This window comes from Myotis davidii, unplaced genomic scaffold (genome assembly GCF_000327345.1).
Source record: "Myotis davidii unplaced genomic scaffold, ASM32734v1 scaffold1219, whole genome shotgun sequence".
Taxonomy (NCBI): domain Eukaryota; kingdom Metazoa; phylum Chordata; class Mammalia; order Chiroptera; family Vespertilionidae; genus Myotis; species Myotis davidii.
In genome coordinates, this window is record NW_006290442.1 from 207,123 (window position 1) to 229,462 (window position 22,340).

The following is a 22,340-nucleotide window of genomic DNA, read 5'->3' on the forward strand; positions in this document are numbered from 1 at the left end:
CCTGCTTCTTGTTGACTCTGCCTACGTGCAGGGCCCTGCAGGGAGGATACAAATGCAAGCAAACTGGACAGGATGCTTCCTCACTACATTGCCCTCCAGCCACCCATGCAACTTTCAGCTTCTCTCTCCTTCCTCACAACTCCCTATATGGCCACCATGTTCACACTGTGATATAAACAGCTGATTACAACTGATGCATAAGTCTCTGCTTTACAGCTAGAGATAAGAAATCCTAAGTCAAAGAAATGAGTGATCAATGGTGGAAATCCCAGATATCTGAAAACAGATTGGAGACTTTGGGAGGTGAAACAGGAAAATGATTCTTTGAGAGCTCCGGGAAACAAACCTAATCAGCACCCAAGGGAAAAAGAATACCAGTTCTGCTCTCACCCTCCAAGACTGGGCTGGAGAAGAATATTGATTCTAATCCTCTGAACTCTGGGGGAAGGACTGTTTGGAGCCTGGGAAAACAGTGGTTCTATATCACAGAGTCATGCTCAGAGGTGGCGTGCAAGTGGCTGCAGAGTGAGCATGTTTGGGGCCAGGAGGCCTTGATGAGGACCCTGGGTTGTCTGTATGAGCTGGGAGGGTTATCGAAACTCTGCCTGTGTCTGTGAAATGGGGTGTCTGTGATGACTAACTGTGTTCATGGCTGTGAGCACTTGCACGTGGCAGGTGCTCTCCAAGGAAGGTCATGTTCCTTGAAACACCTCGCTCCCCAGCGTGGGCACTGCCTGCTAGTTCCAGTATGAGGGCTTCCGGGTGCCTCATACCCCATCGCTCCCCCCGCCCAGAACAATCATTCATCTCTGCTGTTTGCCTCTGCAGGGAAGTGTACCGCGTGACGGAGAGTCTGCAGCGGGAGAAGTTGGGGCTCCTGAAGCAGCTGGACTTCCTGAGGTGGGTCAGCTCTGTGTGTGTTCTGAGAGTGCATCCCAGATACCTCAGGTGGGGGCCAGGCTGAGTTCGCCCAGCCTACATGCCGGAAAACATAGCTGCTGAGAGAGCACCCTCATTTCCCTGCCCTTGACATATTGTTCAGACTCCAAATACCACCCTCTCCATTATGTTTGGTCCATCTACACACGCCCACTTCCCTCTCCAGTTTATACCCCTGTGGGCGGGCCCTCTCTCGTTCTTCTCGGTGCCTCTCACAGCACCCTGCACGGCCCTTGTCAAGTAGAAGGGGACCTGAATTTATTGAGCATCTACACTGTGCCCGCCATACTACCCCTTTCATCTTCAACAAAACTTAGGTAAGTAGGTAGGGCAGTTGTTAATGCAGGAGTTAGCTGATGAGGAAGTTGATATTAGAGAAATGAGATAATTTACCAAAAGTGACACAGCTACTCACTGGTGGAGCCAGAATTGAGATTCACATCGGGTCGATTCTCTTTATCTTGCCGTATTCCGTTCATGTTTGTTGAATGAGTTCAGGCACACCTCATCTTATTGTCCTTTACTTTGTTGTGCTTTGCAGATATTGCGGGTTTTTTTTTTTACAAATTGCATGTTTGGGGCCATGGTGCATCAGGCAAGTCTATTGGTGCCATATTTCCACAAGGCTCAAATGATGTGTCACATTTTTTAGCAATAAAGTATTTTTTAATTAAGGTTTGTACTTTTTTAGGCATCATGCTCTTGCACACTTAAGACTACAATATAGAATAAAACTATACTTATATGGACTAGGAAACCAAAAAATTCATGACTTGCTTTATGACGGTATTCCCTTTATTGCCATAGTCAGCAATCTGCAGGGCCTGCCTGAAAATGAGTCAAAACAGTACCAAGAATGGCGTCTCCTTCGCCTGCTAAAACTCACTGTAACTCCAAAGCTCATTGCCCTGGAATGTGCCAAAAACCCAAACCAAACCAAATCCCACCAGACCTGTGTGGGAAAGGTGGCATTTTGAGTTCCGCCCCTGAGGTTTCTAAGTGCCTGCTACCTACCAACCACCTCCTGGGGAGTGGTGACCAAGCAGAAGGACTTCGGTTCTGATTTGTAAAGGGCAAATGCTTTTAAGTCAGGTAAATGATGAAGCTTTTGTTTAGTTTTTTTGTTTGAAAGCAGGGTAAGGTCACTGTGTCTCACATCCATGATGCTACCAGATTGAAAAGTGCTTCAAATTGAATGCCGTTCAAATTTACTGCGCTTAATGCCTGGTTCCAACAGGCCCCAAAGGCCAAGTTCTCATCCATTTAAGAGAAGATGTTGATTCTTCGGAAGGCGTTGGTGAAAGGAAGAGAACAAGATGTTCAAGGCCAAGTTTTTGTGTTTCCCCCCTTCTTTCTATTATACTTGGAAAAAAGAAAAGGGCAGATTCAACATGAGTGAGCAGAGGGGGGTGACAAAGCAGCATTCTGTAAATGCTTGTGGGTCTTTTTAAAGGAGAGCAGCCTTTGTGCAGAATTACGTGGCTGGAGCTACAGCATGGTTACCAAGCTCAGCCTCTGCCAGATGGTGAGAGCCCAGATGTGGAGGGGAGGCCCCCAGCAGGTTTCTCTTCCACACTGAAGTCACCAGCTAGTGACCCAGAGCAATGGGGAAACGGAAGTTGAGGAGAGAAAGTTGGGAGAGGGGAGGGGTGGGGAGAACAGTGGAATGTGGAGGGGTGGTGGTGGTGAAATTAGGACAATGGCCGGGATGTGACTGGATGAGGAGGGGACTGCCCTCCTAAGGGAAATGGAGCAAATGGAAGCAATTTCAGGAACACACCCTTTGCAGCTGCATCTGGTTCCAGTCCCAGCACTGCCGCTCATTACTGTGTGTGCCCTTGGACAATTGACTTAACCCGTGGGAGTCTTAATCTCCTGCCCACCTCTTGGGCTTTCTTTGAGACTCAGATGCTAGATGTGAGTAGCAATCCCAACAGGGAGTGATGGGAATGAAAGTGGACACATGTAAAGACTCTAGCATTTCTTTAAGTACTGAAGCCTCTGCTTGGTGGTGGCTGCACAAAGCATGAAACAACAGCAAAGCCCTGAGTAAGATGTGGCTCCCAGGGCTCCCCAAGTCTTCACCCAGCTGCAGGGACGCTAACGTCACTCCTGCACAGAGGGAGGGCCATTCCGGCATGAGAAGCTCCCTTTCCATCCTCAGGGTTTACAAGAATCTTCCTCGTCCCTCCCGCTCACTCTGCAGGCCCTGGCTGCTCACCAGATGCAGCTGGTGCAGAACAACCCCGGGAACTGAGGTCTGTTCTCTGGCCTGTCTCAGACTGGCGCCTGCTGCGTGCAGCTCACTGAGCGGAGTGCCTGCCCACGGTCCATGCCCAGTAAATGGCCATGTTACAGTGATGACAGTCAGACCACAGCTGTGCCTCCCTTTGGCGAGATCTAAATGTGTTATATTTCTTATACAGTATCTCATCCTCCCCTACCCATCTAGCTACTTTCCATTTCTTTAATCACTTTCAACAAAACTTTCAAAAGAATTGTTTGCCCTTATAGTCACTGTCTCATTTCTTTTCTTCATATTCCCACCCTCTAGTCAGGCTTTTTCTACCACTATTCCACTGAAAGTGGAACCAATGGCCAACATGTTAATTAAAATATTGACCAATTCTCGGGCCCCACCCTCGCCCCCAGCAGTCTGTTCTTGGCATGGCACCTATAGGGCTCCTTTGAAAACCTGGGTCAGATCAGGACACTCCTCTGCCTCTCCACACCCACCCCCACGGCTCCATCTCTCAATTGGAGGAAAAACCAAAGTTCTTACAATGGCCCACAGGCCATGAACGGCAGGTCGTCCTCCTCCTCTATCTTTTCTCTGACCTTGTCTCCTAATGTTCTCCCTCTGAGCATGCTGCTGCCCTCTGTTCTGTTCCTCATGCACAGAAGGCCTCCCCGAGCCCAGACTGTGCCCCAGCAGTCCCCTCTACATGCCAGGCTCTTGCCTCAAATACCCACAGTGCTCCTCTCTCCTCCTCTGAATCTCCGCTCAGATGCTGCCTTCTCAGCAAACCACATCCTCCCGTCCCCGCCCACCACCACCCTATTGAAACACCACTCTACCCCTGGCACACTTTATTCCACTTTCCTGCTTTTTCTCAGCAGCAGTTATGCCTGCACTAAAATACAAATTCTCTGAGGGCAGGAACTCCTTGTTTTGTTCATTGGTGTAACCTTCATAGGCAGAACGGTGCCTGGCACATAGTGGGTGTCCAGGAGACTCTTATTGGGAGGATGTAGGCACGAATGAATGGTTCACAGAGGGCACAAGGCCCCAGAGTGACTCACAGGCCCAGAGTGACTCCTGGGCACCCTCTGGGGGAGGCTCCCTGGTGATGACATAGACCCGTGCATGATCTGAAGGGCATGGGTGCCAGGAGGCCATTCTGCCTATCCCCTTCCTCTGAGCTGATTTACACAGACTACCCTCTGCCATTAACCACAACCCCTAAGGAAAGAGGTTGCACCCGCGCCGGGCCTTCCACAGCATGCCTTCCTCTGTACCACCCGCTGGCGACTGCTGCTATTGGCTCCGTGGACCACAAACTCCATGTTTGAATAGATTCCCCTTTTCCATCGCAGGGAAAGGAACAAGCACCTCCGGGATGAAAGGGACATATGCTTTCAGGTAAGTGCCCGGTGCCCCCTCCTCTGGGGAAAGACAAGGACTGTGGTCCAGTGGCAGCCAGCGCCTGAGCTGGGACTGGCTGGCAATGTCCTGAGGTGTGGGGTCTGCTTGCTCCTTTCTGTGTGGCAGGACCATGGCATATGCTTTTTAGAAAATAATAAAAATGCAGGGGACTTCCTGGGTAACAGTGTGTTAATTTCCAAAGAAGTCACACACTTCCCTCTTGGCATAACAAGGCAAATAATTGGGAGTGTCATGCATTTCTTGGATGCAGAAATGGTAGTTCTGTCCTGAGATGACACAGTTGAAATGTCACGATCACTTTTACACCACAAAGCTCACAGCATTTTTCTTTATTAAAATTTTTATCTCTTAATGAAAAATTTGCATTGTAATTCAAAATTCAAAATGCATACTTGACAATTTGCATAGTAGATTTTATGAGCAATATTTTTACCCTGTGGGGGCCCCTGCTTCTCCAGACCTAAGCACAATACTTACATATTTTCCCAAATAACAAAATTCTATATTTATTTAAAATCTTCCCTTTGGGCTGCATCAAACAAAATCTAGGATCCCACGTTCCCCTACTTTCTTCCCTCTTAGACAGCGGCTGTTGGATGCTCTCGAGGGAAGAAAAATGGTGGCAGGACTGATTGATGTGAGTTTTTACTTATTAGAATGATCACACCATGAAGTTCATGTGTGTCCTTGGGCAAGTCATTCGCCTCCTTGGACCATGACCCTGCCTACCTCATCAGGAAAGGGAATCCCTATTCTTTATTTTTCCCCCCAAATTGTAGGGGTTTTTGAGAAAAAGTTTTGGCAAGAGGAGGTCTCACACTGGACCCTTGGCTGAACGGTGGCCTAAATGCAGGTGGCAAGGGGCAGCTGGTTTGCCCTGAATGAAGTGCACCCGGTTTATAACTGCAAATCCTGGAAGGACCTTGTTCCACTGTTTCCTTTCCATCACTGACTGGCAGCAAACACCTCTGCGCCACCTGAGTCCTACCAGAGCAAGGCTTCAGCCTACACGTGTGTTTGATGATGATAATGGTTATTATTTTAGAAATAACTGCATTTATTTTAAAACTTCCAACCGAATGTCATCCTAATCCCTTGACCTTGCTTTCCCTCACCTGCCAAACTCATTTTGCTTTGAAACAGGAATGGGCTTAAGAAAGAGGGATAAAATCATGTTAATTCTTTTTTTTTTAAATCATGTTAATTCTGAGTAATAATTAAAGATGAACTTGGAATCATTATAGTCATATTTGCAGAGGCCCTGGGAGTCCTGCGACCCTCCCCCCTCCCCGCCCCCTTAAGGATCATCAGGAATCATGGGGATGGCTGGTTAACGAGAGATTCCTTTAGGGACTGCTAGGGAGTATTGGCAAAGAGGGTGGTGCAAGCCCCCACCCGACCCAGGCTCTTCCTTACAGATGTGTGAGCCATTTATCCACACCAAGCCCCCTCCCACAAAAGGTTTGAAATACCCTATGCTAGTTTAGTAGCTGTGGACAGGGGCTGGGTGAACTGATCCTCTGGGCTGGTCTCTTTCTCATGTCCGAGACTTTGGGAATACCTGGAACTGGAGCCACACAGAGCCAGAGTCTTTTCTGTCCATAAACATTCTTCCTATGCTTTCCACATCTAGCTCCTCTTACCTGTGCTCTTGCAAATTATCAATAGTCCTGTGAAGGACAATATCATGGACCCCAGGCTCTAAACTGTGTTGGCTCATTTGATTAGGTTATTAGACAGGAAGTGGAGGAATTCTGGTGAAAATGCCAGCAGGGAGAGCAGAACATCATTTGCTTATTCAGAGTTTTGTCTAAAGCCTGACCTAGGAGTTGGGAAAGTTGAGCCCTTTCTGCTCAAACATTAGGACAAACTGGCAGGCATGGATCTGAGGGCCTTTTGTGTTTCTGCAGAAAGATAAGGCAGCCAAAGCAAACACAGCTGCTGCCAAGGCAAGCTGGAAACAGAGATCTGGCTCTGTGATAGGCAAATATATGGACGGCAGAGGGATCCTTAGAAGGTAAGTTGTCCTCTATTTGTTCACTTGTTATCTGTTCACTGGTCTTGTGTTTCTTGGGAGCAGGCCCCAAACCTGTGCTGTGCTGAATGCAGACTGGCCCTTGGGAAGTAGCACTGGTGGGGAAGCCTGGGGTCAGCTGTGCTCACTCCCCTTGAATCTTGGAGGACATATCCCTTCCTGTTCTGACATCCAAGGAGGAGTCTGGTGCATAGCGAGCCCCTAGGACAGACCATTGTCTTTTCTGTCCCCCCCCATCCTGTCCAGTGTGCCTGCATAGAGGGACTGAAGCAGTGCTATAGATCAGCAGAGGGGAGAAAACAAGAGCCGTCAGGGACAGAGATGGAGGGTGTGGCCTGACGATGCCCAGTTGTCAGTTGAGCAGAATGGATACACTTGGTTTTTCAGGCACATGACTATTTGGACTCTAAAGGGCAATTAAAGTGTCCTATGGAATCTCCAATAGTTCAACTCCTTCACAGCCAAGAATAGGGCCTGTGCTTGACTGATTCCTTTCAATGATTCATATTTAATTAACTCAAAGATGACATGTTTTGTTCCTGTTGGATAACACATAATTGCATCCCCAAAGGAGGGGTTTGTTGTTTATTCAGAGACCAGCCAATCCCCTTCTTCTTGTTGGCATGTGCTCCATCCACATTGATGGCCAGAGAGAGGCAGAGTCAGCTGGATCCCTTAGTATTAGATCTGGGGACAAAGTGTGCAAACTTGCTCATCTAGGAGACACTGAGGACCACAAGCATGCAATACCAGGTGGGCAAAGGGAGGTGGCTCTGGGCTGTCAGTCAGCTGATGAGTCGAGTCTTTGGAGCTGATCATTGTGAATTTCTAAGTATCTGAACAGTGAGATACAATTTTGGAGCTAAGTTTGTGCAATAATAGTTGGCCTGTCGGTTCCTCAGAACAGAATCTATCCATTGATTGATTCAGTCAATAAGCATTTACCAATTCCCTCCTCTGTAGCAGACAGTTTTTTGAGTTCTGTGAAGATTCCAAAGATAAATTCGACATGAGTCCTGCCATTAATGTCTATTATCGAGTGCCTGCAATGTGCAGATACTGCGCTGTGTGCTGGGTATATATACAGTGGTGAGCAAACAGGCTCTGAGGCCACTTCCCCCTGACTGACTTGCAGGGTCACTGAAAGAGAAAGGAAAAGGAAGGAGAGGCAGGTCGAGATACCCTGGCTTCCTTTGACCCAAAGCCCGTGCTCTAGTGGGCAGCTGCCACTGAGCCAGGAGACACCTGACTAGTGGGGACATTCAGTTAGTTAGGGCTGGCCTTGGGACCAGAGTCGAGGCTATCTGATCATTAATCCAGGATGCTTTATTTATGCTCCTTTCTTCACACCCTTTTCTTCCCTATCAAAGCATTTCTCACAACTTGTAAAAATGTGTTTAGTTGTGTCATTATTGCTCTAGCCCTTCCACTCAGGTGAACATTCCTCAAGGACAGGGGATGTGTCCACTTGTTCATGACTGTGACATTAGCTTCATACCTGATAGATCATCATTATTACCTTCACTGTCATCACCATCATCACCTTTGTCATCATCACCTTCACCATCACCTTCATCACCTTCATCATCAGGCTCTTGTATAAGTGTGTTGAGTGAATGAACTAAACAATGCTGGGTCTGGTTTTCCCTTTTCTAGAGCTCTGTGCCCCTAAGGTGTGGTGCTGTTTTGTCATCTGTCAGAAAAGCGCTATGGCTCCCATAGTGATACATTTTACAATTTTCTTCCCCCTCTTCCTTCTTCTCCACTCCAAACAGCCAGTCAGAGGAGGAGGAGGATGTGTTCGGCATGCTGAGGAGGAGAAGCTCCCTGGGCCTGAGTGGGTATCCCCTTCCAGAAGAGGAGCCAGGAACCAGGGAGCCAGGGGCTGAGGGTCCATGCCCCCGGGCACTCCGCAGAATTATCTCCATTGAAGAAGACCCCCTGCCCCAGCTCCTGGATGGCAGCTTTGAGCGGCCGCTGAGCAAATGCCCAGAAGAGGAGGAGGTCTCCAACCAGGGGGTGGAAGGACAAAGCCAGCAGGCCCAACCTTCTCAGGGGGAACTCATGCCCACATCTCCCCGAGGGCAGCCTGTTGGGAAAGAAGCTCTGTCTAAGGTAAGGGCATGTCGCACTTTGATTTTAGAGGTCACTCCTATGCCATGTCCCAAAGGCAGCTTAGAAAATCAGATGTGACTGGTCTCATGATTCAACATATTTGTGTCCTTCAAATACTACCTTTCCCTGCTTAGCTGAGTGTCTTGGGGGAGGCTCAGGGGTCCTGGTAAATTCTCCTTATAAGCTCTGATGTTTGTCCCACTCCCTACCCTATGCTCTTTTCTGATTCAGCGTAAGGCACCAACCCCAGGTCCTACCTGAATCCCCACCAGGTCTTCCTCTAAACTCTGTGGGGGAAGGAGGCCATATGAACCATCTTCCTCTGGCTCATAGTGATGATGTTCCACACCTTGTTTGTGACGTAAGCCTAGGAGCCTTCCTTGGGCCCTGACCCCTCCACTTGTCCCTCCAAAGCAGCTTTAGAAATGTCCCGCAGTGTGAAAGAGGCTCCTGCACACTAGGTCAGCCCTTTAGAATTAGCCCTTGCCGCCTGGAGCATTTCCATGGCTGTATTAGCATGTGTGACAGGAAGACTTCTCTGGCCACTGTGCAGGGACATGTGGTGTCAGTTATCACCCTTGGATCTGGATTAAGATTCATGCCTATGTGACACTCCTCTGAAGGGTGGAATGGTGGAGGCCCAGGCCCCAAGGAGGGTGGAGAATTGGTGGCACCCACTGGTGGGTGGGGCCCCTCCCCCTACCTGTCCTCCCACAACCCTGTCAGCGCTATACATGCAGGCATTGGGCGCAGATGGGGTTTTCAGTACCCCATGCTTTCCCCCCAAATGTGAAAGAAATGTCACGAGGCCAGCAGTAGAGGAAAAAGGCTAAGCATTGTGTCTGCTATGGCATTTGATCCTTGCAGTCAACTAACGAGGCTTCAGAGATGTATTCTTCCTTCCGGCAGACTGGGAAGTAAAGTCCAAAGGGGTGCGGCCTGGCCCAGCCTTCTCCCTGTGCTCTCACACAGTGAGGCTCCACCAGGCTGGGCTGCCTTCCAGCTGCAGACAGAAACTGCGGCAATGAGGAAATATGATCCACCAGCAGCCTCAGCAGCCTCAGCAGCCTCAGCAGCCTCAGCAGAGGCTCTGCTCCTCGGAAGGTGGCATGAGGCAGGCCCTCCGAGCCAGGCTGCTGAGCCAGAAACTGTGCAACCTTTCGGAACAGTAAATTGATAGCAGGAATCATGAACTTATAAATACCACGTCCTTTGAACCAGAACTTCTCCTTCTAGCAATCTTTTCTCAGAAAATAACCAAAGTCAGACAAAGATTTAATGCAAGAATATAAGTGTTCTAGAGGCCCAATGCATGAAATTCGTGCAAGAGTTGGCCTTCCTTCCCCCTGCTACCAGCTCTGGCTTCCCTCCAGCACCCAGGACCCGGGCTTCCCTCAAAACCCCGGCTACATCCGGAAGGTCGTCTGGAACGATGTCTGGTCTAATTAGCATATTATTCTTTTATTATTATAGATAATAGCAAGCAATTGAAAATCTAATAGGACATAAACCATAGCATATTAATTCAGTAGAATATTACACTGCTGTTAAAAATAACATTTAAAAAATAGTGAAACAGAGAAATATTTATAATTTAATAATATATGAAAATGATAAAATTGTAATATCTCAAGTCATTCTCAATAAAACATATGTTCATTCATCTATATAGAAGAAAAAGCCTGGAAGAAATGCATTTGAACATGAGTGGTGACCACTGCAAGGCAGTAGGGTAGATTATAATTATTATTTTCCTCCCTACTTTTCTGTATTTCCTAATTCTAAAAAAAAAAAGTACATATTAGTTTTATTTTTAAAGTGGTCGGAAGGAGATTAGCAGACCTTTCTCTAGTTCTCTTGCCCCAATCTGGTTGGCTCACTGTGGATTAGCCCCAGAAGGGACATGGGTTAAGTGCATGAACACTGAGTAGGAGTTTGCTGCACCTGGAAGGTGTGTCCTGCCACAGCTGAACCATCAATAAATGTGTTTATCTTCTTCAGCCTGAAAAAAAAAATAGTGTTTTGTCCATGGTAGGGGGTGGGCACAGGGCTAACATCAGGCACAGCCTCTGCAGCCGGGACCTGCTCCTCCTGCCCTGGGCTTCTCATATCTCCCCACACCTGGGCCTGAGGACACAGATGCTGCTCTGAGCTTTCGTCTCAAATAAATTAGGAGGAGACAGAGGCTGAGCAGAGACTGGCAGAGAGCCCATACCCTTGGCATTGCAAGAGTAAAGAAAATGGACAGGGGGCATAGTTTTTGAGTGTGGAGCATTTTTTTCTTTAAGTTTAAATTCCTGAAATTGACCTTGAATACTTACTGAAGTGCTGCATGGAATTGATTTCTCCCCCAAAGGCTGTTAGTGGCTTTTCTCTGATACTCAAGTGCTGCTAAGATCTGCTGCCACTCCATTATAGTATTTGCTCGATGAGAGGAGCTAATTCCCCCAAATCCACTTCTAAATAGATTCCAAAGAGTTTCCTCACTTGAACCAGCAGTGCTGGGCTGAGTTTGAAGGCAGGATTCGGGGGAGCGAGCAAACAGCTCTCCCAAAGGAATGAGGGCTCAGTGGAGAGCAATAACCCTGTGCGGACGGCAGGTCCTTACTCTGCCTCTCATTCCCTCAGTGTCTAAGCAAGTCCATTCCCCACTGGGCTTTGGCATCCCAGACAAATTGGCAGCGGGCTCAGCCTCAACCCTCCTGCTGCCGGGCAGGGCAGGAGGAGCAGCAGTGCTGGGGGATTTGAATGCGCTGCCAGTGGCCTGGTGTTAGCATTTCCCCGTCTACGAGTTGGAGACTGTCTTGCCTTTGTTCCCCGGGCAAATGGGGATCCTGGATGGAAGCTGATGAGATGGGACAGAAGAGCAAAGGGCAGGGAGGCAAGAGGATCCCCATCAGTCTAGGCCAGTGATGGCAAACCTTATGAGCTCGGCGTGTCAGCATTTTGAAAAACCCAGCTTAACTCTGGTGCCGTGTCACATATAGAAATTTTTTGATATTTGCAACCATAGTAAAACAAAGATTTATATTTTGATATTTATTTTATATATTTAAATGCCATTTAACAAAGCAAAATCAACCAAAAAAATGAGTTCATGTGTCACCTCTGACACACGTGTCATAGGTTCATCATCACTGTCTAGGCTTTCAATGAAAGGGCAGAAACAAGAGCCCTACCCCAGCCTGGGCTGTCTCTGCCCCTGTGACAAAGATGTCTTTTTTCTATCTCCCCTCCTCCCTGCAAACATATCTCCTATTCCCCCTTTCACCACCCCTGCCTCTGCTTTAAACCCAGCTCAAGGCATCTGCGGGGTGGATTCTGGCTCTCCTCCCTGCTGCCCGAGCACTTGGAACATTGTGCTGAGATTGTCTGTTTACACGCCTGTCCCCTTCTTTCCACCGCAAGTCAGGCCTCCTCCTCATCCCTGCATCATAGTAGGTAGAAGACAGGTGCTGGATGAATGAATGTCCCTCTTCCCCTTGCTGATGCCCAAAGCTACCTGCATCTGCGGCTGGGCGGTCTCCTGGTGCCAGTGTGGAGGCCAGGTCCCCACTGTCCCCTGCGCACCGTAGGGATGGGAGAAGGGCAGGTGGTGGCAGGAGCAGGGCTTGCGGCCACACTGTCTGCTGTCCACAGGAGGAAGGCTCTCTCTCCACCCCAGACCGGCTCTTCAAGATTGTGTTTGTGGGCAACTCCGCTGTAGGGAAGACATCCTTCCTGAGGAGATTCTGTGATGACCGGTTCTCCCCAGGCATGACAGCCACTGTGGGTAAGTTCTTACCCCTAAACTGGGTCCCGTCACCTCTGGGAAGGGGAGGTTGTGAGAAGGGGGCCAAGGGAGGCACTTGGAGCTCAATGGGAGCAGCTGTGGGCCCTCAGGGAGGGGAGGCCAGGTCTGCTTGCTCCACAGTGAGGCTGAGGGACAGGCGCAGTCCATTCCTGCAGAGGGCTAGCTGCTAAGCTTACTCCCAGTGGAACAAGACCACCGAAAGCTTCCCATGTCCAGCTTGAGTAGAACTGAAGTTGCCAAAGATGGACTTCAGCCCTTTTACCTCTCTGAGCCTTTCTCTCTTATTGTTTCTTCCCACTTTCAGCAGGGCCCTGAATCTTCATGTTCCTGCTGGGACTTATTCCCTTCCCCCCTCCCCCTCCCCCCACTCCTGTCACCACAACCCCAACCCCCTCCATGAGCCAATTGCTTCGGTGCCCTGCCCCTCTCAGTGTGTGTGCGTGTGTGTGTGCGTGCGTGCGTGCGTGCGTGCGTGTGTGTGTGAGAGAGAGAGAGAGAGAGAGAGAGAGAGAGAGAGAGAACAGGAGGGATGGAGGGCAGAGCTGTAGATGGCTCCTTTACGCAGATGACAAGACATTACCTGTCCTGCCTCCTGGGCCTGCTGGGTGGCAGCTGGAGTTCACCGGAAAAGCCCATTAGGCGCAGCTATTAGTGGATGATCATGGCTTAATGTGCTCCCACTCCTGTGTAATATTTTATTTTGATGAAGGACTTTCTCCCTTCTCCAAAAGTTGCTCATTGCATTGGAATATGTGGTGAGACCACAGGCATCTTGACCTTTTTAGCTTTTACCAAGTTGAATCACCCAAACAAAAAATAAGTCCACTGAGTGCCTACTGTATGCCATTTAACCACACTGATAAGTCAACTATATTTCAAAATATATGGATATATATGAATATTTACCATGGGCTTTTATATTCATCATTTCACTCTACCTTCATACAACCCTGGGAGGCAAGTGTTGTTATCAGCCCACTGGACAGATCAGGAAACTGAGGCCCAGAGAGGTGAAGAGGCTTGTCCACATTCCCATCAGCAGGTTGGTGCAGATAGTGGCCTCCCCTCTGCCCCCAAACCCCTTCTGTTCCATTCCACAGTGTCCCTCATAACTTTGAGTTGTGTGTGCTCAGCACACCATGGATTTTGAGGACACTTCCCTGCCATGGGAAGTGGACTGATGGGTGCAGGCAGGGGAGGCTGCTGAGGTTCAGTGGGGCATTAGAAGTCCTGGCTCTTTGTCTCTGCTCTGCCACTAACCAGTTATGTGACTTCAGGGGGACACGTTCCCTCTTTGGGCTTCAGTTTTTCTCATCTGAAAAATTAGGGAAATGAACTGGGTCACACAATACTGATTCCAGGCCTGAGCCTCTGTCCAGGCCATCTTTTACCTTTGGGTGCCTGACAGCTTTGGGTGCCACAAGATAAACTTTTCCTGCCCCAGAGTCCTGACTGGGGAGACTCCATGTTCTTCCTTTAATCCTGAACTGGCCCTTCTTCCAACTTTCCTCTACAGATGGGTCTCCTCCCACCTTGGCTTCAGGGTGCCATTCTTACTGCTGGGCCTGTTCCTATGGTGTTTCCACATCTGGAATATCCTCCTGTCCCTCCCTTCTGCTCCATTTCACCCCAAAACTGAGAGCACCTCAAGATGAAGAATTGGGACCCTGAAAGGAAGAAGAGCAGAGTCTGTGAACTCATCCCAGAAAAGTCTGGCCTTGTCTGCCCTGGAGAAAAGTGACTGGGAGTGAGCCAGGTGCACTGAGCTCAGGAGTGAGCATGTTGACACAGGAAGCAATGGCTGAGGAGGTGGACTGGAATTCCTGGGAGATCATTCAGTGGGGTGGGTCCTGACAAGCCATGGCTCAAGCACAGACCATGAGAGGCAGGAGGACAGATTCCAAGTGTTTAGGTGCCTCTCCTGTTGAAATCAGGGAATCAGGGTTCATTTACATTTCCAACTTGTGTCCCTAAGATGCAAGTCTCTAAAAAGAGAAAACCAGACTAATTTGCACTTCCCAGGGGGCCAATTATGTAAACACCTACAAGTTAGGTGCAGGAACTGTGGCTCAAATTAGTGTTCCAGCTACACAGCAGGCCTTGCTCTGGTGCACCTGTCAGTAGGCACAGTCATAGAAGCCACCTGACAAATGCTTCTGTAAAAGGACAGAAGAGCCACAGAGTCCTGGCCCTGGAGGGCCAAAGCGGTCCAACCCTAGATTGGAGGTCTAGCCAACCACCTGTCCAGGGCAGCAGCCCCTGAACCATGAACACAGTACAAACAGGGACTCAGCAGCCCCTTAAAGCTCACCTCCATCATCAAAGGGGACTTCCTGGCTTCCCACTGCCTCAAGGGACCATGACTGGTACTCAACTCCTGGCTTGCGCGTAATGTAAGTTCCACAGTACAACACTGTGATTTGAGCACCTGCCTGTACCACCTTAGCACCACATGATTCCTTTACAAGCAGGTGTTTGGGCCTTTTCCCAACAGATTGCACTCTGCCCTTTCTTGGCCACCAGTTGGGTTTCTATCCCCCTCCCCATAGCTACAGAGAAATCCCTAGTTGTCCCCATGACAACTTGCAGGCACTCCCACTTCCACTCCCACATCCGTCTTGTTCTAAATGACAGCTTGGTCCTGTGTTGTCACCCTTTCTGGAGTCCATCAACCAGCTCTAACTCATTACCATCCCACAACATAACACACTTCATGGTCACAGAGGCTCCAGCTTTTCAGCCATTATTAAGGAACCAGTTAGGTTGCAAGTTGGAGGTCACCTCCATGTGTTCATTGAATGCTACAGCTGAACAGAGCACCAATTCACCCCTCCACACCCTCCATCACACCTCAATTTACAGACGAGGACAGTGAAACTCCCCCAAAATGAGATAAAGCAATGTCATCAAGATCACATAGCTGGTCAAAGGCAGGACTAAGACAGGAACACAACATGGTCGCCTGGCTCCTGGGGTGTTAGTACTGGTTATGGTCTTAGAAGTCAGTGTAGTTCAGGCCCTCAGGTCCCATGCTACTGTGTTGTCTCTTCTATTGGAATTGACTCCTTGTGTCTCTACCTTCCCTTGCCTCTCCCTCCCATGGACTTATCTGCTTCCTGGGCCTGCCTGTCTGAGGCTGCAGAAAGAAGCAGCAGTACCTGGCAGGGACTCTCACCAAGCTCACCACAGCACAGAACCTGTTTTTTTCCAGCACTCCTTGGTCCACCTCACTCTCTGCAAGATAAGCATCCTGTCCTCCAGCAAAGTAATCAGCCAATGAGGTAGAGCTCAATCATAAAGAGCTGAGACCTGTCTGCCTCTCTGCCTTCAAGCCTTTCTTTCCACCAAGAAGAAGGCTCTGTCCTTGGGCTTCCCACCTTGAGCTGGCTGGTTTCAGATCAGGCCCTGAAAGTGTGTTGACAGTGCAGGCATTCTCCTGAGTTGTTGCCAGAAAGTAGGCAGCCCCTTCAGTCTCCCAGAGTATATATTGGGGAAACACTTCCACTTTTGGCTAAGAAGAAAGCTCACCTGGATTCAGCTCCCAGCCAGTTGTAATCCATTTGGATGGAAACACTTAGCCCTGGACTTTCCAGATGAAATGAAGCTGCCAGGTGTTTCTGTGCCCAGGATGCTGGTGAAAAAAGAAGAATGAGCCTCAGAACTGGGTTTGCAACACACTGCACCTGATGAGCTTGGGCGAGGCATGTCATCTCTGGATTCTTGTTTCTTTATCTCTCATTGGTGTGGTGGGTGGGGTGGGGTGCATATACATATCTGTATGCATGTGTATGTATGTGCATGGGTATGTGTCACAGGGGGAGCACTGTGATGATGGAGAGATAGCATATGAAAGTTAGAAATATCAAGCATTCTACCAATGGGTGAAATCACTCTTTCTCTACCTAGAAAATGCACTGCTCCCTCTGCCTTTATCTGCAAAGCACAGGGCCTCTAGAGTCATTCTAGGGTTGATGACTTTCCCTCCTCTCCCCCATTCATGTGTCCATAATGGACTGGCCTTTGCCTGGGGACAGTGGCTGGGATGATTTTTTCCATTGACTGCCTCTTTGTTGTCTGTTTGTCACTTCTATCTATTCCATGCAAGCTGCTATTGCTGTCCTCCCTAAGCCCTCCAGGGTGAGGACCTTAGAAGCTGAGCCCTTTTGGAGATGGTATAGGATGCTCTCTGTTTCCAAGATTTGATACCTTAAGAGGGAAAGACTTTTTGAACCTCATTAAGCATTTGTGAACATTCTTAAATGATGGCGAGAGCAGAATGTCTGTTATCAAAGAACTTCTGAGGGCTGCTGTGGGCTCAGAATGTGTGTGCCTGAGCTTGCTCCCTCTCTCTGTGGTCCATGACTTCAAGTGGGATTGCAGCGTCAGAGAGACCATTGCGAGTGGCCCAGTGGCTGGGATTAGGAGCTCTGATGTTGCCTCCAGGGTGAATGCTGCCTTTGATTCCCTCCTTCATCCTCTTCTCTTGTAGCCCTCCCCCCACCTACCACCCCTTCCTGTCCTGCTCCCCCTGTTCCTTCTCTGGCTCTGTCACATACATTTGCAGTGGCTGATGGAAGTCTGAAAGTATGATCCATACCCAGGGATATTTGAACTTTATTAGGGGAACATTTAAATGATTTTAGGGAGAAAGGAAGGGAGGGAGGGAAGGAAAAAGAAGGGAGGGAGGAAGTAAGTAAGGAAGGGAGGAAGGAAGGAAGGAAGGAAGGAAGGAAGGAAGGAAGGAAGGAAGGAAAGAAGGAAGGAAGGAAGAGGCAAAGGGAGGAAGAAATTTAAGGACAGTCTTTCCTCCTCCTCCATCTTTGCAGTGAGAGAGTAAATTCATGAATATAACAATGTCTTTGCATTGGCATATTGCTTTTACATTTGAATCTGATTGTAGTATCCCTAAGGAGGGTATGGATTATAGTACAGGGAGGAGCCTGCAGTTCAGAGTGGTTAAGTGATTTGATAATAAGTAGCAGAGATAGAATCAGGCCCCACACCTCCCTGTCCAGTGCTCTGTCCATTTCCCCACATCGCCTCCCACGAGCTACACAGGAGCTGTCATCCTTGACCTGATGTGATTCCAGACATGCTGGGGCATCATGCTCTTATTTGGAAGTAACAGGCCCGGTCCACCTTGTAGGCATCGATTACCGTGTGAAGATGGTACATGTGGGTGACTCTCAGGTGGCCCTGCAGCTGTGGGACACGGCCGGGCAGGAGAGGTGAGGAGTCTTCCTGATGTAACACTGCCTCCTCCATTCCCCTGGGGGCCGAAGGTTTGGGTTGCAAGGGAGGGCTGTGCTCCCTTGACCTGTGGCCCTTCAATGGCAGGTATCGTTGCATCACCCAGCAGTTCTTCAGAAAGGCCGATGGTGTCATCGTCATGTATGACCTCACAGCCAAACAGTCCTTCCTGTCGGTCCGTCAGTGGCTGAGCAGCGTGGAGGTGAGCTGGTGACCTTCCTGGGAGCACTATGTGGGCCTCTTGCTTTTCTCTCTTCTCTGCCCATCTCCTGCCTGTTCCTCTGCTCTTTCAAAACTTCTCCAGGAACAAACCGATTCGCACATTTGTTTACCCAAGTGGCCAGTACCAAGCTAGCTACTGGGGACTCTAAAGTGACCAAGACAGATTCAGTCCCTGCTCCTATGGGACATAAAAAAATAGAGATTGTACCAATAATTATATCATTATGATTTCAATAAGAGCTATAAGTGAGTAGGACAGGATTAGAGGAGGAGCACAGAGTACAATGTCAAGGAAGGTGTCCCTAAGAAATGGGTGTTTAAACTGAGTTACAATTGTGCTGTTCCCCCACTCTCACCACCGCCTCCCCAAACCCCTGCATTTTCTAGCTCCAACTGGCCCAGCTGTGCCCAGCCCAAAGTGACACCACACTGTGTTTTGAGGCCTCTGTCACAACCCTTCACAGGAGTGGAGGTTGACCCACAATATGAGGGCCCCAGGTTCACCCCAAAGTCACCCTAGGTGGACCCACAAGCAACAGCACTCTTGTTTGAATTCTAGATTATCTCTGAGACACTACTTCTTGACTTATACTTGTGATATGTCCCTTTTAACTTCCTGACCATCTGCATGCTCTTCCTTTACCACTTAAATGCAAACTTTTCAAGGCCAATGGCAGAGTGGGCAAGCCACTTACTTCTTTTAATAGGGCCTTGCTGATTCATTTACAAAGCAATCAGGTAGGGTGTCCCATTTCTTTCCACCAGCAGAATTCATGCATTGTTCATTTATTTGTTCAAAACACTGCCAGCCACTCTCCTAGGATTTGGGAATTAGAGCAGCAGGTAGATGAAACAATGTCCCTGTCCTCACGAAGCTTACATTCAACCTCTATTCAAGCCCATGAGACTTTCCATGGACCCCTTACTTATTTACCACACTGACACATTCCTGTAAAGGACATAGTTCCCAGCGTGGATCTGTGCTGCATGCACTCTGTGCCTCCTGGGAACTGAAACTGCATCTTTGTCATAGTAACAAAGTGCTTGCTAGGGGCCCCACAGAACTAGAGCTCAACCCATGTTGGATGCCTGAATGGATGCTGTATCGTTGTGCAATCAGAATCCTGGAGTTGTTCATTTCTTCATCCTTTCGGCCCTAATATATATGATTCCTCCCACCAAAATCTGTTGCTCTTATAGTTTGGACTGTCTGTGCCACTTCTTTTTGTACTCTTTTAGTTCTTTCTTCTTTCTTTTTTTTTTTCTGAGTGAGAAGGAAAGGGAGAGAGAGAGATAGAAACATCAATATGAGGGAGACATCGATTGACTGCCTCCTGCACACCTCTACTGGGGCTCAATTCTGCAACCTAGGTATTGTACCTTGGCCAGGAATTGAACCAGAAACTGTTTGGTGCATGGGATAATGCCCAACCAACTGAGCCTCACTGGGCAAGGCTCCTTTCTCTACTCTTAATCCCCATCCTTCTCATTTCCCCCAAAATAAAGAACAAGAATGTAAGTCATATTCTTGAGTTTCTCAGAAATTTGCTTAATACAAATTATTTCTTAAAATCTCTGAGCCTAAAAACAGTTATAATAGAGAAAATGTACATTTTGAGATGTAGTAAATGGCTCTACATGAAGCTATTAATGGAAACAAATGGTATTGGTCATCTGCAAGTGGATCTTATTTGAACTTTGGGATTTCAGACATGACTTTTCTTTGACATCACCAGTGATTTATCTTCCTCATTGAAGTTAAGCACCAGAGACTTTAGTGCTTACCTGATACAGTGGTTTTCAAACTGTCTCTGGTGGAACCCTAGAAGCAGAGTGACACTCCTAGGGACAGAGGCAGGGCATGGAAAGGTATAGTCATCACAGTTCTGGGCCCTTGTCCTCTCTCTCAGTCAGAGCCACTGTAGTTCTTTCAGTTTGGTATATTGGAGGTGCTGGTACAATTTTGCTAGGTAAGAAGGTTTCCCTTTGAAAATCACTAGTCTAAGACTGCCATCTCATTTTCAAACTAAGATGTTGAGGATATGCCTTGGTCAGGTGGCTCAGTTGGTTAGATCGTCATCTCATACACCAAAAGGTTGTGCGTTTGATTCCTGCTCAGGGCATATACCCAGGTTTTGGGTTCAATCCCAAGTTGGTGTGAGTATGGGAGGCAACTGATCACTATTTTCTCTCACATAGATGTTTCCCTCTCTCCCTTTCTCTCTCTCAAAATCAATAAGAAACGTATCCTCAGGTGAGAATTAAAAAAAAAAAAGAAAGAAATTGAGGCCATAACTTTGGGGGAAGTGGGGGAAGGTCAGCCATTCTTTTTTTAGCCACAAACATTTTTTTGATATTTTAGTTTTCCAAGTACAGTTTACATACAATATTGAATTAGTTTCAGGTGTACAACATAGTGATTAGACATTTATCTTCCTTAAAAAGTGATCATCCTGATAAGTCTAGTACCCACCTGTCACCACACATAGTCTGTTCTCTGTATCTATTAGTCTATTTCTGTATTGTTTGTTTGTTTATATTGTTCTTTAGATTCCAGATAAAAGTGAAATCATATGGTATTTATCTTTTGCTATCTGACTTATTTCACTTAGCATAGTAATACCCTCTAGACCCATTCATGTTGTCTCAAATGACAGGATTTCATTTCTTTTTATTATGTCTGAGTAATATTCCATGTATATATATACCACATCTTCTTTATCCATTTGTCTCTTGATGAACACTTAGGTTGCTTCCATATCTTGGCTATCCTATATAATAAAGAAGTAATATGCAAATTGACTGTCATGCCCTCACACAAGATGGCCACCCCCATGTCATCACAAGATGGCCACACCCCATGTGGTCGCAAGATGGCCACCCCATGTCATCACAAGATGGCCACCACAAGATGGCGGCATGGGAGGGCAGTTGTGGACAACCAGGTCAGCAGGGGAGGGCAGTTGGGAGTGACTGGGTGGGCAGGGGAGGGCAGTTGGGGGCAATCAGGCTGGCAGGGGAATAGTTAGACGTCCATCAGGCTGGCAGGGGAGTGGTTAGGGGGTGATCAGGCTGGCAGGCAGAAACAGTTAGGGGTAATCAGGCAGACAGGCAAGTGAGTGGTTGGGAGCCAGCAGTCCTGGATTGTGAGAGGGATCGGGCCTAAACTGGCAGTCAGACATCCCCCAAGTGGTCCCAGATTGGAGTGGGTGCAGGCTGGGCTGAGGGACATCCCTCCCCCAGTGCTGAATTTCATACACCAAGCCTCTAGTTATAAATAATGCTCAATGAACATTGGGGTGCATATATTCTTTTGAAACATTGGGGTCATAAGGAAGTTCCATTTTTAATTTTTTACAGACCCTCCATAATGTTTTCCACAGTGGCTGCACCAGTCTGCATTCTCACCAACAGTGCACAGGGGTTTCCTTTTCTTCACATCCTCACCAATGCTTGTTGTTTATTGATTTATTGATGATTAACATTCTGACAGGTGTGAGGTGATAGCTTGTTGTGGTTTTAATTTGCATTTCCTTGATAATTAGTGACATTGAGGATCTTTGCTTTTGTGTATTGACCATCTGTGTTTCCTCTTTGGAGAAATGTCTATTCAGGTCCTCCGCCCATTTTTTTAACTGGATTGTTTGTGGTTTTTTTGGTGTGAGGTTGTATAAGTTCCTTATAATTTTTGGATATTAACTCCTTTTCAGATGTATCATTGGCTAATATCATCTCCCATCCAGTAGTTTGTCTTTTTATTTTGTTGATGGTTTCCTTTACTGTATACAAACGTTTTATTTTTATGTAGTCCCATTTGTTTATTTTTTCTTTTGTTTCCCTTGCCCAAGGAGACATATCCAAAAAAATATATATATATTGCTAAGAGTAATGTCAAAGAGTTTATTTTCTATGTTTTCTTCTGGGATTTTTATATTTCAGTCTTACATTTAAGTCTTCAATCCATTTTGAGTTTATTCTTATAAGAGAATGATTTTCATTCTTTCGCATGTATCTCTATCCAGTTTTCTCAACACCATTTATTGAAGAGATTGCCTTTACCTCATTGTATATTCTTATTTCTTTGTCATAGATTAATTGACAATATAGATATGGATTTATTTCTGGGCTTTCTATTTTGTCCCATTTCTCTGTGTCTGTTTTTGTGTCCGTACCATGCTGTGTTGATTACTGTAATCTGTAGTATAATTTGAAATTAAATAGCATGATACTTCCAACTATGTTCTTCTTTCCCAAGATTGTTTTGGCTATTCAGGATCTTTTGTGGTTCTATGTAAATTTTAGGATTATTTGTTCTAGTT

General features: G+C 47.5%; 1 protein-coding gene across 4 annotated transcripts in view; it reads left to right on the top strand.

Annotated features, from left to right (window-relative positions):
- The window catches only part of CRACR2A (calcium release activated channel regulator 2A), a 143,900-nt gene that overhangs the window by 103,208 nt on the left and 18,352 nt on the right, over positions 1-22,340 (top strand). For all 4 annotated transcript variants that reach the window (XM_015563748.1, XM_015563749.1, XM_015563750.1 and 1 more), the window contains 7 exons: positions 829-900; positions 4,537-4,582; positions 6,517-6,623; positions 8,417-8,756; positions 12,396-12,528; positions 17,696-17,777; positions 17,887-18,001. In XM_015563748.1, the coding sequence (XP_015419234.1) occupies positions 829-900; positions 4,537-4,582; positions 6,517-6,623; positions 8,417-8,756; positions 12,396-12,528; positions 17,696-17,777; positions 17,887-18,001 (895 nt within the window). The remainder of the gene's footprint in view (positions 1-828; positions 901-4,536; positions 4,583-6,516; positions 6,624-8,416; positions 8,757-12,395; positions 12,529-17,695; positions 17,778-17,886; positions 18,002-22,340) is intronic.